This window comes from Pteronotus mesoamericanus, unplaced genomic scaffold (assembly GCF_021234165.1).
Source record: "Pteronotus mesoamericanus isolate MK-2021 breed Mesoamerican mustached bat unplaced genomic scaffold, CSHL_Meso_final contig_538, whole genome shotgun sequence".
Classification (NCBI taxonomy): domain Eukaryota; kingdom Metazoa; phylum Chordata; class Mammalia; order Chiroptera; family Mormoopidae; genus Pteronotus; species Pteronotus mesoamericanus.
The window spans coordinates 342,950-363,441 of NW_026555197.1; the positions used below are offsets into that span (position 1 = coordinate 342,950).

Consider the following 20,492-nt stretch of genomic DNA (forward strand, 5'->3'; position numbering starts at 1 on the left):
AAATAAAAAAATGAAAGAGGAGAAATGACACCTGACACCACAGAAATACAAAAGATGATAAGAAAATACTATAAACAGTTACATGACAACAAATTGGACAATCTGCAAGAAAGGGAGAAATGTCTAGAAACATACAATCTTTCAAGAATGAATCAAGAAGAAACAAAAATCCGAACAGGTTGATTACTACCAATGAAACTGAGTCAGTGATAATAATTAAAAAACCCTCTCAACATACAAAAGTCCTGGACTAGCTGGGCTTCTGGGTGAATTTTACCAAACATTCAAAAAAGAATTAACATCTATTCTCAAACTATTCCAAATAATTCAAGAGAAAAGAAGGCTTTCAAGATCATTTTACAAAGGGTACATACAAATGGCCAATAAATGTATGAAAAAATGCTAAACATCACTAATCATCAGAGAAATGCAAATTAAAACCACAATGAGATAGCACCTCACACCCATTAGGATGGTTATCATTAATAAATCAACAAATAACAAGTGTTGGTGAGAATGTGGAAGACAAGGGAACTCTTATGCACTGTTGGAGGAATTGCAAATTGGCGCAGCCCCTATGGACAACTGTATGGAGGTTCCTCAAAAAATTGTAAGTAGAGCCCCAGCTGGTGTGGCTCAGTGGATTGAGCGCCAGCCTGTGAACCGGAGGTCACCAGTTCCATTCCAATTGTGCGGCACATGCCTGGGTTGCAGGCCAGGTCCCTAGCAGGGGGCACGTGAAATGCAACCACACATTGATGTTTCTCTCCCCCTCTTTCTTCCTCTCTTCCCCTCTCTAAAAATAAATAAATAAAATCTTAAAAAAAATTGTAATTGTAAGTAAAGTTACCATATGACCCAACAATCCCACTTCTGGGTGTTTGTCCTAAGAAATCCAAAACTGTAACTTGAAAAGATATATATGCATTCCTATGTTCATTGCAACATTATTCATAATAGCAAGGATATTGAAATAATCTAAGTGTCCAAGATATATGATTGGATAAAGGAGAGGTGAAAATATATACACACACACACACGCGCGTACACACACACACAATGAAATGTTACTTGGCTATTAAAAATGAAACCTTACCATTTGCAAAACACATGAATGGATCTAGAGGTTATTATGCTAAGTGAAGTAAGTCAGACAGAAACAAGTACCATATGATTTCACTTATATGTGGAATCTAATGAACAAACAAAGCAAAACCAGATTCACAGATACAGAGAACAAACTGATGGTTGCCATATGGAAGGGGGTTAGGTGACTGGGTAAAAAATGTGAAAGCATTAACAAATACAAATTGGTAGTTACAGAATAGTTATGGGGATGTAAAGCACAGCATAGTGAATGTGACAACCTACTGAGTGGGAGAAGATATGCAACAATGATAACATCTATTAATGTAACCCCAATAAAGCAAAATAAATAAATAAACAAATAACCACAAGAAATAGGTAACTTTGTGAGGTGATGGATATGTTGATTATGTAGAATGTGATGATTATTTATCGATGTATATCAAATAATCACGTTGTATACCTGAAGGATATACAATTTTCATTGTCAATTATACCTTAATAAAGCTGGGAGGAAAAGAAAAAATGATACATCTGTAAGGGGTTAATATCCAAAATATATACGGAATTCATAGGACTTAACACCTAAAAGAAATACGGTATCAGGAGTGACTTGCATTTTACCTGTGTGTTTGTTCCCGTCCTATCTCTTTGCCTTCTCCCAGGAAGTAACCACCGTTTTACTTGCTTCGATTTTTGCATACTTTGATCACATCTGTATAATAATATGTTTGAACAATAAGTGTTTCTACTTGTTTGCTTTTGATCTATGTAAAATGTTATATGTAGTTTCTGGAACTTGCTCTTTAAAAACTCATCATGATATTTTTAATACTCATCCATGTTCTAGAGTATGGTTTTGTTCTTCCATTTTCACTGATATATTTACCTCCCATTGTTTTGAATCACAATACGATACTTGTCAGTTATGCTTGGATTCTCCCTCCCCCCAGTTTTTACGATACTTAAGGTCATTGCTGCTATGAATATTCTTTACACGTACCCTGTGGTTGTGTGTGAGAGTTTCTCCTGGGTGCACACCCAGGAGTAGAAAAGCTGGGCTGGAAGATTTGTTTAGCTCTGTGAGACAATGCCAAATTGTTTTCCAAAGTGGTTGTAGCAATTATACATTACTGGTCAGAGAGTGAAGAATTCCTGTTGATTTATATGTCCTCCAGTTTTTCAGACTTTTCAGTGTTTGCCTATCTGGTGGATGTAAAATGGCATCTCATTGTGGTCTGATTTTTTATCTCCCTGATGACTAAGCAGGTTGAACTTCTTTTTATACATGTGTTATTGGCTGTATTTCTTTTGTAAAACACCTACTTTCGGGGGAGGTTGAGGACTCTTTTCTTCTATAGGTTTGTTTGTTTTTTTCTTATTGATATGTAGGAATTTCGTGTGTATGCTTATTATGCACTAATCCTTTGTTGGATGATTTGTCTTAATTTCTTATGGCATCTTTTGAAGAACAGAATTTTAATGTTGTATTTATCAGTCTTCCAGTTTAATGGTTGAGTCTTCCTGTACCTTGCTTAAGAGACTCTTCTTTACCCAAATATATAAAATATGTGCTCCTTTATTTCCTCCAAAAATTAAGTTTGGTTTTTCACACTTCAGTTCTTAATTTATGTAAAATTGGTCTTTGTGCATCTTTCAGGTAGAAATCTTTTCACATGGATAACTCCATCGATATCGAATAATTCCTTCTCCCTGCCTCCAACCCGTTTATCTGCAATGGCATCTCGGTCGTATATCAGGGTTCCATATATGTATAAGTCTGTTTCTGAGCTCCCTGTTTGTTCTATTGATCAATTTACCTGTTCCTGTGTCAATAGTATACTCTCATAATTTTCATAGCTTTATAATAAATCTTTATATTTGATAATACAAGTCATTCTCTTTGCCACTTCTTCATCTTCAGGAAACTCTTGGCTATTCTTAGGCATTTGCACTTCCATATAAATTTAGGAACAGCTTGTCAAGTTCCCTGAAAATCCGGTTGGGATTTTGATTGGAATTTCAGTGAACAATAGCTTATTTAGGGGAGAGTTTGTGGATCACAAAGTTGAGCCTTTCTATCCAAGAACAAGTGATTTCTTTCCATTTATTTAGATCTTCCCTAATACTTTTCAGTAACATTTTAAAATTTTTCTGTATTAAGATCTTGTTAATTTATTCCAAAATTTATTCAAAAGAGTTTATTATTATAAATTATGTCTTTTTATTTATTTATTTATAGAAAGAGCGGAGGGGAAGGAGACAGAGAGGGAGAGATACATCGATCAGTTTCCTCTCACACAACCCCCCACTGGGGACCCAGCCCGCAACCCAGGCCTGTGCCCTGACTGGGAATTGAACCGGTGAACTTTTGCTTCGCAGGCTGGCACTCAATCCACTGAGCCACACCAGCCAGGGCTAAATGATGTCTTTTAAAAATGACATTTCTATTTACCTTTAATTTATAGAAATGTAATTGATTTTTAATACTATATATTGCTCTTACAGCCAGACATCTTGCTAGACTCGTCTATGATTTCTAAGAATTCATTTATAGGCTTTCTTTTTCTTTTTTCTTTTTGGCTTTCTCTGTAGATAATAATCACCTGTGGATAATGACAGACAATCTGTGCTGGCTGGGAAAAATCCCACTATAACTTGACAATGCTGGGCATCCTCAGGTTGTTCTTGATTTTACATGAAATGCTGCCATTTCCTTATTAACAGTGATGTTTGATGTTTTGTTTGCTTGCTGTTTTAAAGGGATAGTTGTTATGCATTTGTCCAGCTTTACTGAGATGCAGTTGACACTGTGTAAATTTTAATTGTACAACATGATGATTTGATACATGTATATATTGCAAAATGATTACCACTATAGCATTAGCTAACCCCTCCATTACATCACATAATTAGCGTTTCCTTTTGTGGTGAGCGCATTTAAGATCTACTCTCTTAGTAACTTTCAAGTATACAATACAGTATTATTATTATATTTTTTAATCTTCAAAACTCATCTCCGTTGGAAGATGGGGGATTCACATCTTAAAGCCCATCTCCACACCTCAGAGCACACAGAGGTTTTTATAAGGAGGGGAAGGGGGACAGAACAGAGATCAAGGGATGGGGTTGAAAAGTTCTCTATGTGCAGACTAGCACAGTCCATTCTGATATGGCACGTGATGGTCCAGGGCATATCGTTCTGGTTTAGTCATCCTGGCTTCATATCATCTTAGCTTCACATCATCCTGACTCTACAGCTGGTCAGCAAATCTCCCCAAGCTGGGATGCCTGAAGGTCAGAGCCCATATCTTTTAAAGTTCCTAGGATTCTTATACAAATATGCTGTTCATCTAAAGCTACATATTAGTCAGAGCCAGTACTTACAGAACCAATGTTAAAAAGAGTGGTGGGGTAGGTTACAATTTCCCATTGTTTCAGTTTTCCACTGTTATACATGTGTCCAGATGCTATATCAGGAAACAGTGCATTGCAGGTACTCTAGAAGCTCTTGCTCCCTTCCACTGATAGATTTTTTCTTAAAAAAATTTTTTTTGTTATTCTATTACAATTGTCCCAGAGTCTAGTTAAGAACATTGATAGATTTCTAATGTTAAATCACCTTTGCTTTCCTGGGAAAAACAAAACTTAGTCAAGGTGCATCACCCTTCATTCCTCCTATCCCTCCTTCCCTCCCTCCCCCTTCCCTCCTTCCTTCTCTCCCTCCCTCTCTCCCTCCCTTCCTTCCTTCCTTCCTTCCTTCCTTCCTTCCTTCCTTCCTTCCTTCCTTCCTTCCTTCCTTCCTTCCTTCCTTCTTATTTTTAGAGAGAGGGGAAGGAAGGGGAAAAGAGAGGAGGGGAAACATCAATGTGTGGTTGTCTTTCATGTACCCCCTACTGGGGACCTGGCCCACAACCCAGGCATGTGCCCTGACAGGGAATCAAACCGATGACCCTTTCATAGGCCGGTGCTCAACCTATTGAGTCACATCAGACAAGGCTGCATCATTATTTCTTATACTGTTGGATTTTATCTGTTAATACTTTGTTTAAGATTTTTGCATCTTTGTTCTTGAGTAATTGGCCTGATATTTTCCTCCTTTGTAACTTTGTTGATCTAGTTTCAATGCCAAGGTTATATTTACCTTAACATGTGTTTGGGGAATATTTCCTCTTCTACTTTATGAAAAAATTTGTGTAAGATTGAGATGATCTTTCTTGAAAGTTCTGTAGAACTCACTGATAAAACTACTGGGCTGAGTATTTTTCTCTTTTCCTTAAAAACTTTTCATATGGAAAATTTCAATTATATACAGAGAGAGGTTGTACACAAACATGTACAAAAACTGTTTGTATATAAACAAACTCCAGTTCATTACTCTAGAGAGAATGGGATCGTGAACCCCGTGAACCCCATGTACCCATCTACAGCTTCAAAAATATCAACTCCTGACAAACTTTGTTTTTACTCCTCCACTCATGGGATGAAATTTCAGAAATTATATATTATTGTTTATAAATACATCTGAGTGTATTTCTAAAACATAAGGTGTTGTTACCCTCCATTAAAAAAAACCCAGTGAACTTGAAGACATATCAATAGAATCTACTCCTTCTGAAAAAGAGAGGAAATAGATTGAAAGAGCATGAACAGAGTTCCAGAGATCTGTGGGACAATAACAAAGGGATCTAACTCTTGTACCACTGGACCAGAAGTAGAAGAAAAAAAACAAACTGAAAATGTATGTGAAGAAAATAATGGCTCCAGAAGATGAGTGAATCCACAGTAAGGCAAACATAAACAACTCGACACTAAGACAGGTAGCAAACTACTGAAAGCTAAAGACAAAAGAAAAAATCGTAAGAAACATCGAGAGAAACAACACATCTATTAAGGAATACTAACTTAAAGAACAGTAGATTTTGAATCTGAAAGTATAGAGGCCAGAATGAAGTGGCTTAACATTTTTCAAGTGCTGAAAGAAAAGAACTGTCAACTATGAATTAATTCCGTGTCTGGCAAAATTGTCTTTCAGGAGTGAAGGGGAAATAGGAAAACTCTCTGATGAAAGAAGACTATGAGAGTTTGCTGCTAGCCGATCTATCCTTAAATAATGACCAAAGGAGGGAATGTCCACTTTCATCCTTTTTGTTGCTTATGCTTGGCGTCATATCTAAAGTGTAACCAAATTTAAAGTAATTGAAATAAAACTTTCAGAGTATGTTGTCTGACAATAGAATCAAACTAGAAATCAATAACAGACAACAGGAAACTCTCTAAAACATTTGGAAAATAAACAACACAGTATTTCTAAATAATCTATGGGCCCAAGAGGAAATGTCAAAGGAAATTAAGGAACATAGAATTAAATGAACTACACTAAAAAAAAAAAAAACCCCACCATGACTGAGATGCAGCTTATGCAGCACTGAGAGGGGAACTGGTAGCACTAAATGCTACATTAGAAAAGAGGAAATCTCTCAAATCAATAATCTAAGGCATGACCACAAGAAACTAGACAAACACAAGCAAAATGAACCCAACTCAAGAAGAGGAGACAAATGATAAAGATAAGAGCAGGAGGTGACCTTACACTGGGTACCCTGAGGGGACAGACTGGAACTAAGCCCCTGGGAAAGGCATGGCTGAGTCTGAAGGGTCAGAATTGTTTTTAGGGGGGGATGTGGATAGAAGTGATTGTAAGGGTCCCAGTTTTTAAGCTTCCCCTGGGGGTCACCGGCAGATAGAGGAGTTCTCAGGTGTGGGGTTCTATCTGGGAAGAATGGTCTTCATGCACCACTTATTCCAAGGAGGATGGTTCCCTCTTCTGGGAGGGACAGACAGACAGCAAAAGGCATCACACCAGGGCTGCTCTTGGCCTGGAAGAGCTGAAAGAGCAGTCCAGGGTTGGGCCTGGTTCCTGGGGGGCCCAGCTGGGGCCTGGGGAGCAGGACGCTGGGCTCAGCGGTGCTTCAGGCTGGGTGATGGGTGCATATCCAAGGCCAGGCACCACAGTCAGAAGGTAATCATAAAATGTCCTCTTTGTGTTGTAGGCATGACAGTGGCCTGACCCTCAGGGACAGGGACGTTCCCTGAGGCCGGAGCTCGGTCAGCCTCCGAGAGGTTGCCCTCTGGGCTCAGCCATGGCCTCTGTGTGGAGAGAGCCAACAAGTGAACTCCAGACCCGTGCAACAGGTTCACGATTCACAGATGAGAGCAGAATCGGGTAACATCCCCCTGGTGGTGTCTTTCTCATGTGGAATAGAAACCAGTGGCCTTTCGCAGCCCCTCCTCATGGTGCCTGCCCCACCGTAGCCCCAGGGAGCCGCGTCCCGAGACACCGGCTGTGGCGCGGACGCCCAGCACCCAGGGTTGAGCGCCCCAGGAGCAGGAGCTGCGTCGGCCTTGTTGTCATTGTTTACAAGGAGCATTGCTGACACGAGGAGGAGGCAGAGGAGGGGCTGTCGGGCATGTGCAATGGCCTCTGTCTCCCTCGCTTGGGGACTGAGGGTGCTGTGGACGTCACCGCATGAACTGGCCCCAGGGTCAGCAGGACCCAGTCCAGGCTGCCCACAGGCGGCTCATGGTGGAGGAAGATGAAGGACTTACCTGGAGAGGGGGCGGTGGACGGGACACGGGCCCCTAAGTCCACATCTCGTCCCTAGCATCTGTGAACATGTCGCCTGATAAAGGGAACTAACAGGTGAAAGATCACGTGATTCGAGACTCTGGTGGTTCATCAGGTGGGCTCTTTATGATCACAAGCGTCCTGTCCTTATAAGGGGCAGAGGGAGGCAGGAGAGGCAGAGCCTGAGAAGGAGGTGTGCCGGTGGAAGCAGAGCACAGGGACTTCAAAATGCTGCGCTGCTGGTTATGAAGATGGAGGAGGGGCCATAAACTACGAAATGCAGGTGCCTCTGACATCTTGAAAAGGCAAAGACACAAGAAAGAACCTCCAGAAAGAACCAGCCATGTTGATGTTGTGATTTGTGCTGTGTGGCTCCGCCATGTTTGCGGTGATTGGCTGCAGCAGCTGTAGGAAACCAGCGAGAGGCGTCACCTTGTCTAACCAGCCTCGTGTGCATTGGGATAGGGAAGGAGTTAAAGCCCCATCGTGATGAGAGACTTTGATGGCTTGTGACGATCTCCTCTCATGACAGATTATGCTCGGGCAACGCGGAACGTCCCCGAGCTGTGGCTCTGCGCCTCAGTGATGGACCAGCTTTGCTTGTGTGAACGTGGGCACCCTGATCCGAGTGGACCTACATGGGAACAGCACCCATCCTGGGTGCTCAGGGGAGGCCTGAGAACGGCGGGCCCAGGTGTGTAGGGGGGCTGCAGGTGAGGCGTGTGTGGGAGGAGGCCTGTGGGCCAGGTGCAGGAGACACTTTGTCCCTTCTCCGTGGCAGCCTGGGTGAGAGTTTGTTGCTGGAACACCTGGACGCTCCGTTGTGGAAAGGACGCCCGAGCCAGTGAGATCCAGGTGGAGCAGGAGAGTGGAGACGGATGGGAAGTGGGGGCTGAGCTCATGGGTGAGCCAAGGAGGGCCTGCTCAGGCAGGAGTCCCGGGTCCTCCCCACCTCGGTTACTCTGGCCGCCTGTCTGTGTCCCCCACATGTAAAGGTGTCCCGAGGGCTAGCCTTTGGGTCAAAGCGGAACCTCATCGACAGAGCCCAGCGCCCTGGATCCTGGATGTGGGGACAGGCAAGTCTATTTGTGGAGGCCACCAGCTGAGGCCACCAGGGCCTGGGGGAGGAAGAAGGGAGGACACTGGACATTGGGAGACTCAGTGGGGGCCCCACCAAGAATATGTTCCCTACCAATGGGTATAGGCAGTGACCCCACGGAAGGACCCTTGCTCATCTTTTGAGAACCTGAGGTGACCCTTACTGTGTTCTCTTGATACACAGGGCACATGTGGAGAGGGGCAAACCCTGGGAGGGTCCATGGCCTGGTCCCCAGGGCCATGCAAGGACTGTAGGTAGTGTTGTCTCCTGGCAGGGCTATGGTTCCTGTCATTGTTTTTTAAAATCTTTTCTTAAGGGAACAGGGGGAGACAGAGAGGGAGAGAAACATCACTGTGTGAGAGAGACATCGATCAGCTGCCTCCTGCACACTCCCAGCTGGGGACCTGGCACACAAACCAGGCCTGTGCCCTGACTGGGAATTGAACTGGTGACCGTTGAGTTCACAGGCTGGAGCTCAATCTGCTAAGCCACACCAGCCAGGGCACCCCTGTCATTTTTGTGTTTCCTTCATTTTTATTTTTAATTTTTTAAATTTATTGATTGGGGGAAGGGGAGAGAGAGAGAGATTGATTTCTTTTTCCACAAATCCATCCATTCATTGGCTGAGCCCTGCATGTGCCGTGACCCGGTATTGAACCCGTGACCCTGGCACCCAAGGACGACATCCAACCTTCTGAGCACACCAGGCCAGGGCTCTGCCTTTCCTTTAACATGTCCCGCCATCTCCACACCCACATTCCATCCTTTCTCTCAGGAAACAGAAATGAGGGCTGGGGCAACTTAGAGATGTTTTCCCTGTGTGAACCTGGAGAGAAATGACCAGAGTTTCAGGTGAATTTCTACTAAAAGAAGTTCCCTGTCATAGAAAAAGAGCAAACGAGGGGTAGGTCCCCTTTATTTGGATCACACAGGTGGTCCACGGTGCCTCACGGCCCCAGTCACTTTCTGGAAGATGAGAGCCTTTCCCCTGGTCCCTCAGGGTCCAGGTAGCCTGTCAGGGTTGTCAGTGATCAGGAGGGACCCGGACCTTGGGCCCAGGTCCCCGAATATCCCCAGGACTCAAGAGCTGGTTCTCTGGCTCGGGCTCCAGTTCCTGACCCCCACAGGCCTCAGGGTCGGGGGTCTCAGGTCTCCTCCCCACAGCCCTGGGTGGGAGGAGCAGGTCCCCAGGGAACTAAGGGGCCCCGTTTGCTCTCGGGTGGATCTGGCAGTACACGTCTGTGCTCGGGCTCAGCAAGTCCTGTGGGAGAGAGAAGAGGCCTCTGAGCCCTGCATCCTCCCCAGAGCCAGGGCAGCGTTTCACATGTGTGATGGGGCTGACCGTGCTGGGGTGCCTGACCCCGGCACCCCCTCCTCCCCACCCTCTGTCTTCACTTTATGCTGCCGTTTCCTGAACGTGAAGCCCCGCCAGCCTTGGGCTGGGGCAGATCCTGGGCGCCCTCGGACCTGCGGGACAGAACGTTCGTCACCCCCACTCACCTCATAGATGGGGCAGGCTGTCCTGGGGGAGTCGAGGGGACCCTGTGCAGGGACAAGAGAGAGAGGGCATCAGGGGACAGGGAGGGAGGGTCATTTCCCCACAGGAGTGACAGCTCTGCCTCCTGACCAGCTGTCCCCACACCTACCCATCGCCCTGCACCCCAATTTCAGTCCACACTGCACCCCCTCACCCTTGGTAGCCCAGGAGCCCTGCCTGATCTCGCAGCCCTCACTCCGCTCCATGCTGGACCCCAGGGCTCTCCTCGGGCTGACCCGGGGGACGAGGGCAGACTCAGGGCAGGCCGGGCGTCTGTCCCTGACGTGGGTGCCCCCTCCAGGCCGGGCGGGAGGCCTTGCGCTGGCTGCTCTGAGGATGGGGTCTGTGCTGTGCGGCGAGGTTGGAGGGTACCCCTGCCCTGGGCCTGCACAGCCGGGACCCTGGGTGGAGAGACGGGGAGGGGATGGACTCACCGGGGAGGCGGAGGCTCCAGAAGGACCCTGGCCTGGGAGCAGAGACAGCAGTCAGCACCCGGGGGGTGAGGAAGCTTCTCCCCTTCTCTGGGGAGGGGATGGGTCCCTTAGCCCCCAGAGAACCAGGGGGGGACAGAACACCTCCCAGAGACAGACCCTCTGGCCATCATAGGGTCCATCGAGGGAGGGGATGACCATGATGCAGCCCTGCAGGTCAGGGCTGACAGAGGTTGATGAGAGCCCCCCGTCTTGGAGCCCAGGGAAGGGTCAGAGCCCGGGGGGGGGGACAGGGAGGAGTGGACTCTGTGGGGCGGGTCAGGGGCTCCGGCCACTGCCCGGCTGAGCAGGCACTCACCAGGGGTGGATGCTGGGGGTCGGTGCTCTCTGCGGCCTCGTGGGTCACTGGCCCTAGGAAAGGTCAGACTTCCTTGTGAGGGGAGCAGGGGGAGCTTTTGCGTCACAACGGGGGACAATAGGGTCCCTTTTTCATCAGAGGGTGAAGACCTTTCTCTACTGTTAAGGAAAGGGAGGGACCAGGAGAGGGAAACAGAGGCAAGGCCTGAAGAATCCATGGCTGACCTGGGCCCACAAGGGAAGGACGCAGGGGCAGGCGGGGTTCGAGAGGCAGTGACCAGGGAAGGGACTGAGGACCCGGGACAGGCACCACCCCGAGCGTGTGACTAAGTGGGAAGCTGAAGGCCGCAGAGGGAAGCAGGGCCAGCTGCCTGTGCAGGACCCTGGGAGCCCCGTGCTTGCTGCATCTGGATGAATGCGGTGTCCTGCTGGGGCCAGACCTGCCCCTCAGGCCCGAGAGCTGAGCTGTGACAGTGGCCTGTCCTCCATCTCCATCTGCCCAGACTAGAGGCCAAGATGACTGCACAGCGTCTGCTGTCCCGTCCAGGCCCAGGTATCCCATCTCATACATCAGGGGTTGTAGCTACCAAACTGGCCACGCGGGGGCGACTGAGCTCCCCCGGCCTGTGCAGGCTCCTCCACCCTCAGCAGTGTGACCTTGGCCAGGAGGCCCTTCAGGTCCTGGGGCAGCAGATCCCCCTCACCCGGTGGGTGGATTTAGACAAACAACCGCAGGTGCCTTACTGAGCACTTACTGCCAGCAGGCCCCGCTGCGGGGGTGAGGACTGAACCAGGACCATCCCGAGGGGACAGTCCCTTAGTTGTGAGCGATTTATAGACGAGGAAGCTGTTGAGGAAACTGCCCTGGTCAGCGGCTGGTGCCGGAGGGGCTGGAGGGGGTGAGTTAGGAACATCCACGGGGAGTCGGGAGGCCAGAGAGCCAGCCCAGCATCTGGGAGGGGTCTCCTTCCTCCTGGCCTGGGGTCAGCGGGGGTCAGCCTGGGGTGGGGAGAGGATTAGGGTGAAGGGAATGCCATGGTACCTCCTAGTCCTCCGGAGGCACAGGAAGCACCCCAGGGAGGTCCCCAGCGCCGCCACGACGAGGACCCCAATGACGATGCCAGCGATGGTCCCCACGGGGTAGCCCGAGTAGTTTTCATCTGCTGAGAGGGGAAGGGAGAGGGGGCGGGGAGGGGCCCAAGTCCAGTCAGGAGACAAGGAGGGGCCTCGCACCGGGGAGGCCTGGCTAGGGAGGAAGGAACTGTCGCCATCGGTGTGCGGTTTGGAGGTGCTGTCATCAGACCGTCCTTCTGAGGCAAGGCCTCAGGAAACCATGGCTGATCTGGGCCCGCAGGGGAAGGGCCTCCAGGGGAAGGGGTTCAAGAAACAGGGAGGGGAGAGAGGAACCAGGACAGGAACCGCCCGAGGGTGCGACCTACTGGAAAGGTCCGGGCCTCACTGGATCCAACTCCCTTGGTCACGTCACGTTGTTTCGCACACTTGAAACCTTCCGTTTGCTCTAACCCTGCAGGTTCTCTCACGCCTACCACTGCCCTTCCTCCTAACTCCTCTTTCCCCTCACACTGTGTCTCTTCCCTCTGTTTCTTCTCCATCCCTGTTGACAGTCTCAGAGGGCAGGCCCTGACCTGTCTGCTCAGTGCTGATTAGCAATAAGGATGTGCCTGACTGTGAGTGACCCTGTCCAAGGGCTTTAACCTCACAAATCTCACAAAAAACATCCTCACAACCATCCTAAGGCCCAGCTGTTTCTTTCTAGTTTACAGGCGAGGGTGCTGAGGCTCAGGTGGGTGAGAGACAAGGACGAGATTTGTCTACTTCTGGGTTCTTCCCCATGTTGCCCTGCAGACTCTGATGGAGGCTCCCAATTCCTTAGGCCTTTCATCCGTCTCATTCCCCAGCCTGTGAAGTACACAAGGGGGCAGGTGGGAGAGGCCGAGGGTCACTTACAATGCACACGCAGCCTGAGGGGCTCACTTTTGCTGGAGCTGATGGGGTTGGAGACCTCACACTGATAACCCCCAGCGTCCTCCCTCCTGACGGGCTCTATGGTGAGGGTGCTGTTCTCCTGGGACAGCTTCATCCTCTCTGTGAGTAGAAGACTCCAGTCATTGGAGAACCACCGGGTGGAGATCCCAGTGTCATTTGTGAGACAGGACAGGACCACGGTGTCCTTATGCTCTGTGACGGTGGTGTTGCTGGCTCGGATGGAGGGCTTCCCCACGGGCTCTGTGGAGAAACAGAGGAGGTGAGTGACGAGAGTGGGCTCCTTCCCCAGAGACCTCGGCCACTCAGTCCCCGTGAGCTATGACATGGTCACCAGAGGATGGCCCTGACCTCTGAAGAAGAACGAGTCTTTGTTCAGGTGACAATCCATAGAGAGAGGACTATATCTCTCCCTCTGATACCAGATCTCCCCAGGATGACCCCTGACCTGTGCCCTTGCACATCTGTAGTATCAGCACCAGGAACCTCTTCTCAGCCCATGTGTCCAGCATCCTCAGCCTCGGGGGGGATTGTCCACCCATTGACTTTTGTGTGACTCTTCCCCGCTGTTTCCTATGACTTTCTAAGTGATCAAACTCCCTTTCCATATGATGGCTTTACTTGGAGAAGGGAAGCCATTCCCTTTCCAGTTTGTAAAATAATTTATAAGACAATGAGAACAGCCCAGACAATCTACATGACCTTAGGACCTCAATAAATTCCAGTCTAAAGGATTTCTCAATGGGAACAAGACTTTTGCTTCCTGGCCTGTGGATTGAATATAAGAGAAGAAAGTAGAGAGAAATAGTCACAGTTCAACAAAGGCCGGGACTCAGCCTTCTCTGCAAACTCTAAGCTTTGTGGCACTGCTCTGCTGTCCCGTGAAGGGACTTCATGGAGGAATCTACCTGTTAGTCAAGGAAGCACCATTGCTCACTGCTCTTCCTTGGAGTATCATGTACGTGGGTGTCACACAGCGCTTCAGAGCTGGTGACTTCAGAACCAGGGCACAGCTCAGAGGCGTCTACACTGTGACTTGTTTCCATGCAGCCTGGCCTCGGGGAGCTCTGGTGTCAGTGGGTGGCACAATTTGGCCAAACTGAGGACAGGTTGCCCATGCAACTCCCCCACGGGTCCTGTCCCAGCACAGGTGGCAGCAGAGTCAGGCACCAGGTGAGCCTGGAGCAGAGCAGAGAGCAGGGGTCTGTCCTGCCCACCCTCCTTGGCGGGGGCTTCACCCTTCTGTTTGGGGAAAAGGAGGTGAGCTTGTTTCAAAGCCTCGTATGTTCCCTATAGCACATGGAGTAGGTCACAGAAAAGAAAGAGGTGACAGAAGGAATGAGTTAGTGGCAGATGAAGCAACTTAGAGGCCCCTTGGTTTTCCCCCTCTGTGGGGCCCCCTCTACCACATGGGGCTTTCTGGGGCTGAGGGAACCCCCTCCTCACTTTCCAAGGCTGGACCCCAGCTCTGCCCAGAGAAATCAGAAGAGCCAGGGGAGGAGAGCTGACAGAGCTGTAGTGGGGGCTCAGGGGAGGACCTTGTGATTTGCTGCGTCCACGGCCACAGGATGGAGATAACATCCAGGCTCTTTTCTGAAAAGCAGACAGACCTCCACCCCAGAGCCTCGTGCCCATGGTCCAGGGGGCACTTACCAGACACTGTGATGGTTTGACTGTGGTCCTATTGAGGCCAGTGACAGAGTTATGGGCGAGGCAGGTGTAGGATCCACTGTTATTCACAGTGATGCTGGGGATAGAGAGCTCCTGTGTGAATAGCTGGGGTCTCCCATTGATAAGCCACAGATACTGTGCGGGAGGGTCAGAGGCCGCGTGGCAGGAGAGCCTGAGGTTGGCCCCGGTAGGTAATGGGAGTCTGAGGGGGGAAATGGTGGGGGCGTCCGGGCCATTGGAGAAACCGAGCAAAGACACATGTGATGTAATCAGAGGGAAGGGTCTGTGTAAGGGCCACAGTGTCCTCTGAGCTGGGTTACAGCCTGGTTCGAAAAAGTCCCCACCATAACCCCTGTGTCCACTGAGTCTGATTCTGAGGCATTAATCTGTTTGCCCCATCACAGGTTGTTGATGCCCAGCCTTTCAAGACAGGATCCGCCCATACCATCCGAGTCTTGGCTCACGGCTGGGCCTGCCCAGGTTGGTCTGGGAAAGGAAGTCATGGCCAGCCTGGGTGTCCAGGGTGAGGGTCTGTGTGTTTGGGACAGAGAGGTATGCAGCCTTGCCTCTGGAATGTGGGTTCTGGTGGTGGCCTGCACCTCACAGGGACCGATGTTACTCACAGGGAACATTCTGTGCGATAGGGTCACTGTGGCTGGCACTTGGAGCAGAAACAATACACAGGAGGTCAGAAGGAAGTCTGGTGGTCAGTTCAGTACCAAGACTGCAGGACCGTGAAGTGGGCAGTGTGCCTGGGAGTTCATTGGTGACTGACATGAGACAGTGACCCCAGAAAGGGCAGAGCAGAGTCCAGGAGTGGTTTAGAAAAGGGTGAGGGGCACAGGAGCCGGCTGGCTTTGGCAGCAGAACCGGGCTCCCTGCCCTTGGTCTTTAGTGTCCCTTCTCCCACTGCAGCGGGCAGGGGTCCTCCCACAAACGCTCAGACAACAGCAACTACAGAAGGCGTGACTTGTGGGAAGTGCTGGGGCTTGAACTTGCTGAAAATATGACCCTCGCGGACCATTTGTGATTGGCCTTATGAGACAGAACTTTGAGTTAAATTGTGAAAAAACATGTGAAAATTGTAATTTATGTACCAAAGATCTAAGACCAGTCTCTGGAGGAATCTCTGTCTAGAGACATTGAAGGTCAGAGACCAAGTCCTGCCGTCCATGCAGGCTCACACTGTGGCCAGAGGAGGGTGCTGCAGCGAGTGTGACATCAGTGCCTCCCTGGGGGGAGAGAGAGGCTGTGAGTCCGCTGAGAGGACAGAAGTGATCAGAGGGCACGGGTAGGTGTCTCTGGTGGATAAAGGGAGGAACGACAGCAATGGTAGAAAAGATACACATTATGTCAGTGCATTTAGGAAGAAGGTCTCTGTCACCAGTTCCTATGGACAGTCAGGGAAGTGGGGAGGGGCCCCCACATGAGCACGCGGCTGTGCTCTTCCTTTTCTTTCTAACTCAGGAAACAAAACTAGAGCTTGATCAAATTCATTGAAATTGGATAGTGTCTAAGAGAAAGGAGAGGCTGGTTGACCATCTGAGAGGATCCCACCCCGTGGTAAAGGTGTCATCATGAGGACACACATGTGTGACACAGGCAGTGAACCAGTCAGAGGGTGCAGGGTCACCAGCTCCCCCTCGGGAAGGTCTCGAGGTCAATGGGAGGAACGGGAGCCTCATACTGTGTCACAGATGTGAGCCAGGGATGAAGTGATATCGTGAGTTTTCGGGGACAGACCCTTCCTTTTGCCTTTGACTCCCTGGTTTAGCCTTACAGAGCAGCAGTTTGCAACCTTTTTGGCACTGGGGACCGGTTCCATGGAAGACAACTTTTCCACTGCCCGCAGGGTGTGGTGGCGGTGGGGACAGGAGGTGGAGGTCAGGCTCACCTCCTGCTGTGTGGCTGAGATCCTAACAGGACACGGACTGGTACTGGTGCTTGGCTCAGCAGTTGGGGACCCCCGAGAGCATGTCCCTGTCACATGGGCTGTTCTTGTTGGGCTCATGGAGAGAAGGAGCCCTGGATGGGGGCACAGTAGAGGCTTTTCCCCTGGTGACCTGGGAACCTGGCTCACTGAGCTGGGGCTGCTGCTCTGACTGGCTTCTGTGTCCTTTCCTAGTGCCCAGGGGGGTGGGCCTGGACACAGGTGTGAGCAGGAGAATCCAGGGAGACTGCAGGGTGGGGGAAGCAGAGCAGAGCAGGGCAGTGGGGCTGGAGTGAAGAGGAGGAAGATGAGGGACACGGAAGGAGCAGAGAGAGCCAGAAATGTGTCCTCGGTGCACAGTGAGGGTCACAGGTGACTTGAAAGATCCCAGGGACCACGAGCCAGGGCTGCCCCAGGGAAGGACCAGTGCAGCTGGGAGACCCCCCTAGTGGCCAAGCAGCCCCACAGTCACCTTGAGACTTTACTCATTGGCAGGTGGGGGGGGGGGCGGGGCGGGGACTTTAGGGGCAGGCGGTCAGGGGATGGAACATGGGTCTCAGCCCCTGGAGGGGACAGGGAACAGGTGTGACCAAAACCTCTTAGGGCTCTGCATTGAGGTTCCATTCTCTACAGAGATTTTCATTCATTCATTCATTCACCATAATCTTTCCCTTCTTCATCAGAAGCAACTGGGTGTTTGTTACATGAGGGCCCCTGAGCTGGTTGCAGGAGTGAGAAGGCAAAGTCTCTTCCTTCACATCCAGTGGGAGTGACACCAGCACTTCAGGAAGCAAGTAAGTGATTTCAGTCCAGGGCAGGGAGGTGTGGATCGGCCACCTGATGGGGAGGCCTGGGCGTCCCAGCACTGACTCTGATTGTTACTGCAGGATATGTGGTTCTGGAGTGAAAACAGATTAACCCTCCTTTTGCTTTCACTCCCCATGCCAGAATCTCTCCCTCTGAGCTGGCGACTAAGCCTGAACCTGAAGGTGTCAGGGTCTGCGTTTGCATGGCAAGGCCCTTGGAGTGGAGGAGAGGGGGGGCCGTGGCTGCAGACAGATCTTGGTGTGACTCAGATTGGACGGCCCTGGTCTGCGTGACTCTGAGAGAGTGTGCCCCCTGTCGCTCGGTCTCCCCTGAGTAAAACAGGAGAGGTGGTAAATGGTCTCAGGTTGCCAGGTTGCCTGTGAATGAACCTTAAATCTTTCCCAATGTCCTGGCTGAACTAAAGTTTGGAGCAGAGGGGCTGCCCAGCTAACGGCCTCTGTTATCCTTGGTGTCCCCGAGAGAGGACTCCCTGGCCTGCTCCCTGGTGGACGAGGCGCTGTGAGCAGCATCTTCTCTGTTGCTCCCTGAAGACGAGCTGACCTTCCTCTAGAGTCTCTTACGTCGCCCAGGACAGGTGGCTACTGGCCTGGGGGCCTTGTCCACATGTGCTCTCCACTCATAGTCTCAGGTGAAGGACCCCTCCCAGAGGTGGCCTTTGAGGCTGATCCCTGGCTGGTGACCAGCTCAAGAGTGACTCGTGTACCCAGGAAACCATTGCTCCAAGTCAGCCCTTCCCAGAACAACAAACTCAACCAGTCACGGGCGCCCCAAGGTCCCTGGAGTCAGGATCCTGGGAGAGGGGTCTGGGGAGGGGCTGACCAGGCTGAGCTTCTCTGTGAAGATCCCAGGGGACCCTCAGTCCAGGCCCTGATTGAGCCGTGCAGGGTCTGTCTCAGGGTCATGGTCATGGGGAGGGGCCCAGGAAGCTGCACTGAGACTGGTCTCCCTCTGCTGAGCCTCTCCCATCAGGCTGGCCCTTCTCTCTGCGGTGGATGTCTGCAGGGCTGGAATCTGGGAAGGGAGCTCTGATCTTAGGAAGTTTGTCTCCACTCTGTGTGTCCCACTCTAAATGCCCAACCCCAGCCTGGGACATGATGCAGAGGGGGGCGGGGGCCGAGTCCAGGGCAGCCAGTCCTGTGTGTGAGGCAGAATTCACCCACCCGACACCCAGAGGCCACAGAGGGATCACTCACGGTACACACGGAGCTGTCCAGTTGCTCTGAGAGTTGATAAATGTTTTGTGATGATTTGTAGGGTATAGTATCCTGTGTCCTTCAGGGTGACGTTCTGTAACAGCAGGGTGCCATTGGGGTATATCGTCTCTCGACCGCTGTATGCAGGCCCCCGGGTAGTTTCTTGATTGTCTATTCTATATGATGCAATTTGCTTGCTGGTGTCCACATTTTCTGCTCTGAACCATTTACATTTTCCAAGATCCTCAGGCAGATTGTGGACAAGGAGAAGGACATCCTTCCCTTCAGCAGCATCGGGCGGCACTGACTCAATAGTGAATTGGGCAGTGGTGGGCGGGCTCCAGAAGGTGAAGAGTGAGCCTAGGAGGGAGGGAGAAATCAATTAGTTTGGGGGTCTAGATATTGGGAATATAGGGCCCTGGGTTCTGAGAAGTCTCTTCATCTCTCAGCCTCTGTGTGTGTGTGTGTGTGTGTGTGTGTGTGTGTGTGTGTCCCATGGTCAAGGTCAGCAGCACGGCCACCATTACTTCGGCACCTCTTTTATTTCTTCTGTTTTGAAAACTCTTCTCCAGGTGTCTGCCCGGCTCACCCCCTCAGGGCCCTCAGACCCCTGCTGACTCAGGGGTGACCTTGGGAAACACCTTCCCTGACCACCTCCTTAACAACACTCTCTTCACTCTCTGACCTGTCGCTGCTCTGTTCCCTTGGCCCTCACATCCAGATCTTTCCTGGTCTGTCGCCCCCTCCATGGAACACGACTCTGTGCAGGCAGGGGCTTGCCTGGCCTTGCTGCACCCCCAGTGCCTGCAACAGGCTGCGAGCACCTCTGGGTGAGCGAGCGAGTGACCCCAGGGTCCTGCACCTCCTGGGCTGTATTTGCTTCTTTCTCAGGTTGGTGGTAAGAAAAAAGTTTAGTGTCCTTGGTTTTTCCGGTGTCACACTGACATAAATTGTTATTGTTATCATCAGTTTTAAGAAGTTATTTCTTAGTGATGAACACCTTGTAAAACTTACTGTAGTCAAGGTTCTCCTGCCCCTGACCACTTCCAGATCATGAGATTTCCCTGTTGCTGAGCTCCCTCCCCCTCCTACTCTGCTCCCCTGTCCTCCTCCCTCGGGCCCAGACAGGAGCCCTCTGTCCCCTCTCAGAGCGCTGTCCTCCCCAGGGGACCCAGCCGATCTCCGTCTCCAACCTCCCGTCCACCCGCAGGGTTTGCCCCTCCTTACCGGCCAGCAGGAGTCCCTGCCAGGGAGCGCGCCCTCTGCGGGCGGGGACTGAGGGGGACCCCATGGCACCTGCCGCCTGCCTCCTGCTCTGTCCTTCCCTCTGTGACAGGGGCTTGGCTTCCAGAAATGCTCACGGGCACCGCTGTCCCGAGTGTGCGATCTGCAGTCTGTTTCCAGGTGTGGCGCCCGCTCGCTCGGGGTCCAGAGGCTCCCCAGTCACGTGGTCCGGGGCGGGGTCTGTGCCCAGGTCCTTCCCTCTCCCTTCCCCCATTCTGGCCTCCCCAGTTTCCTCCTTTTCCTTTATCTTCCGTTTAGATCTCAGACGCTGGGACCCTCTGAGGCCTCTGCCTTTGTCCGAAGCGATTCTGCACCCTCCATCCCCGACCCTCGTGCGCGCGCAGGCACCACCTGTCTGGACCCGCGCAAGCCTGGGACCGCGGGGCGGGGGCATTCCTCACAGCCTCACGTTGAGGGCGCAGGAGCCTCCCCTCCAGCCTCTCT

General features: G+C 50.8%; 1 protein-coding gene across 1 annotated transcript; it reads right to left on the reverse strand.

The window, feature by feature from the left end:
* Positions 1-9,991: 9,991 nt before the first annotated feature.
* Positions 9,992-20,181, reverse strand: LOC129075424 (carcinoembryonic antigen-related cell adhesion molecule 3-like). Its single transcript, XM_054579516.1, has 8 exons — positions 19,992-20,181; positions 18,765-19,124; positions 13,107-13,385; positions 12,181-12,298; positions 11,140-11,192; positions 10,785-10,816; positions 10,314-10,355; positions 9,992-10,074 (listed from the first exon to the last, which is right to left on the reverse strand). The coding sequence occupies exons 1-8, from the start codon at positions 20,053-20,055 to the stop codon at positions 10,009-10,011; spliced, it is 1,014 nt and encodes a 337-aa protein (XP_054435491.1). The 5' UTR covers positions 20,056-20,181; the 3' UTR covers positions 9,992-10,008.
* Positions 20,182-20,492: the final 311 nt, after the last annotated feature.

Excerpts from the sequence above, each read along its gene's own strand:
- LOC129075424 (XM_054579516.1), bottom strand. The coding sequence starts at position 20,055 with ATGGGGTCCCCCTCAGTCCCCGCCCGCAGAGGGCGCGCTCCCTGGCAG. Across the intron at positions 13,386-18,764 it reads TGGACAGCTCCGTGTGTACC|AGCCCGTGGGGAAGCCCTCC; the intron begins GTGAGTGATCCC and ends GTTTCTCCACAG. Across the intron at positions 11,193-12,180 it reads TGCCTCCGGAGGACTAGGAG|GGCCAGTGACCCACGAGGCC; the intron begins GTACCATGGCAT and ends GACCTTTCCTAG.